Genomic DNA, 1975 nt, shown 5'->3' on the forward strand with positions numbered 1-1975 from the left:
ACAGCATGTGAGGCCACTTGAGTTCCCGGGACATCTGTGGAGGCGCAGTATGCAGGGCAGGTGTCGCTCATGGGCAGCAGACCCCTCAGGAGGTGGCTGCAGTTCCTGCCTGGCGGCTCGCTCCTCATGGCGAGGTGCCATCCTGGGGCTCAGTGTCCTCCACATCAGGACAGGGCTGGGCAGTAGCCTCAGCCAGGTGCACCTCAGAGCCCAGCAGCCCTGGGCCACCCTACCCACCCCATCAGGCTGCACTGCTCAGAGCCACCCTGTGAGGACACAGCGGAAAGGAGGGAGGCAGCTGCGTCACCCTCTGGGCTCGGCCTCCAAGTGCCCCTGCCAGCATTTGAGCCACGCTAACCAGACAACCTCACACCCAGCCCTGCCAGGAGAGGTGTGCCCAGCCCCCATCCTGTACGGCTTCCGGTGTGCTGGCCACGGCCCACGAGCTGGCTTGGCCCAAACTGCTCCTCATCTGGGGGCACCGTGTCTCACAGCACAGACCACTCAAGGGGCAGAGCCACCAGCTTGGGCCTCCCCGGGTGGTGGAGATCTGCAGGATGGCTTTTCTAGAGGCACAGATTTCTGCACAGTCCTTCCACACATGGACTGCACCACGGGAAGCACAGAATTTGCTAAAACTGGCAGGCAACAGAGGAGTCAGCACTCACACCAGCAACTGCGGTACCTGAGGCTCAATTTTATTTATCTTATTGTGGGATCCTCATAACTACAGAGAAACACATTGCAAATGCTATGCATTTTAAGACCTTTGGGTACTTATTTCCTAGGAAGTTTGAATATAATTTAAAACTTCATTGGGACAATAAAAATAGATGGATTAGTCACCAGATTTCTGGAATTTTAAAACCAGACGCTGTTCCTTCAGAAGAGGTATCTAATCTATGTTGTGAACCAAGTTTATTACATTTTTCATTTTCTGCTACTGAGAACAGAATGCTCCAATTCACTACTGAACAGAAACGTGAGGGTCCATGGGATTCCCTTTAGTGCCTCCTCTCACAAAGGACAGCGCTGAAAGAACTGATTCTTGAGCTCTGACCACAAAACAAGACTCTCCATTCCACACAAAGACACGATTAATCATCAGGATAGCAGAGTCTGGCCCCTGGCCTTGTAGTCTTACAGTGTATTATTAGACTTCAGAGAGGAAGCCAGTCCTGAGTGAGAGTCGCTGGCATCTGCATTCGAGAGGAAAGCGGGGAAGCTGGGTCTCGGGTCTGTGCATCCTTACTGTTCCGGGGAGTTCTCGCCAACTCAGTGCCCCCGACATTTGAGAGAAACCCAGAGCTGGTAGTCACCAAGTCCGTGTCTGTGCCTCCCCAGGCCACAGCGATGGCACCAGGGAGCTCTAGGTGGCAGATCGAGGGCCGGCCAGCTGCCCCAGGCCTGTGACCTGCACCTCTGGCCTGGCGGGTGGCCTCGGCCTTCGAGTCAGTGTGGGAGCACAAGCTCGTAGTCCTGCTCAGGTGAGCAGGATGAGGAGACCTCCACAGAGGTCCTGAGCAGGGCGTATTCCGTCTCCGAGCCCTCCCTGAGGAACCTGTCCCCATTCCTGGTGGCGTCCAGGTTCTCATAGCTGTGGTCGTTGGAGTTCAGGGATGGCCGCCAATGGGCTGTGTGGTCAATGACAGTGTAGCATACTTCCTCTAAGCCACTGCTGGTCTCCTCCTGCCATGCACAGAAAAGAGAGATCACAGGGCCCCTGCTCACCGAGGGCCACATCAGCTCAGAAGCCCAGACTCCAGGCCACTCCCTAGGCTGCCCCCCCCACCTCCAGATAGGAGCAGGAGAACCCAGGCGGAAGCAGGCACCTGCTGAGGTTCTGCACATCCAGGTGCAGCAGTGCAGCAGCTGGACCTCAGAATGGAACCGCTGAGTCACAGAACAAGGGACTTACAAGAGGAAACACTCGTAGGAATGTTCAGCCTTAATTTTTTTTTTTTTTTTTTTTTTT

The 1975-nt window shown here is 55.1% G+C and overlaps 1 protein-coding gene across 2 annotated transcripts in view; it reads right to left on the reverse strand.

Annotated features, from left to right (window-relative positions):
- Positions 1-720: 720 nt before the first annotated feature.
- Gcsaml (germinal center associated signaling and motility like) overlaps positions 721-1975 on the reverse strand; it is a 16378-nt gene continuing 15123 nt past the window's right edge. For both annotated transcript variants that reach the window (XM_033766319.1, XM_010618895.2), the window contains one exon: positions 721-1689. In XM_033766319.1, the coding sequence (XP_033622210.1) occupies positions 1453-1689 (237 nt within the window). In that variant the 3' untranslated portion in view covers positions 721-1452. The remainder of the gene's footprint in view (positions 1690-1975) is intronic.

The sequence above is a fragment of the Fukomys damarensis genome, unplaced genomic scaffold (assembly GCF_012274545.1).
Source record: "Fukomys damarensis isolate Sample0158 unplaced genomic scaffold, DMR_v1.0_HiC HiC_scaffold_3, whole genome shotgun sequence".
Lineage (NCBI taxonomy): Eukaryota > Metazoa > Chordata > Mammalia > Rodentia > Bathyergidae > Fukomys > Fukomys damarensis.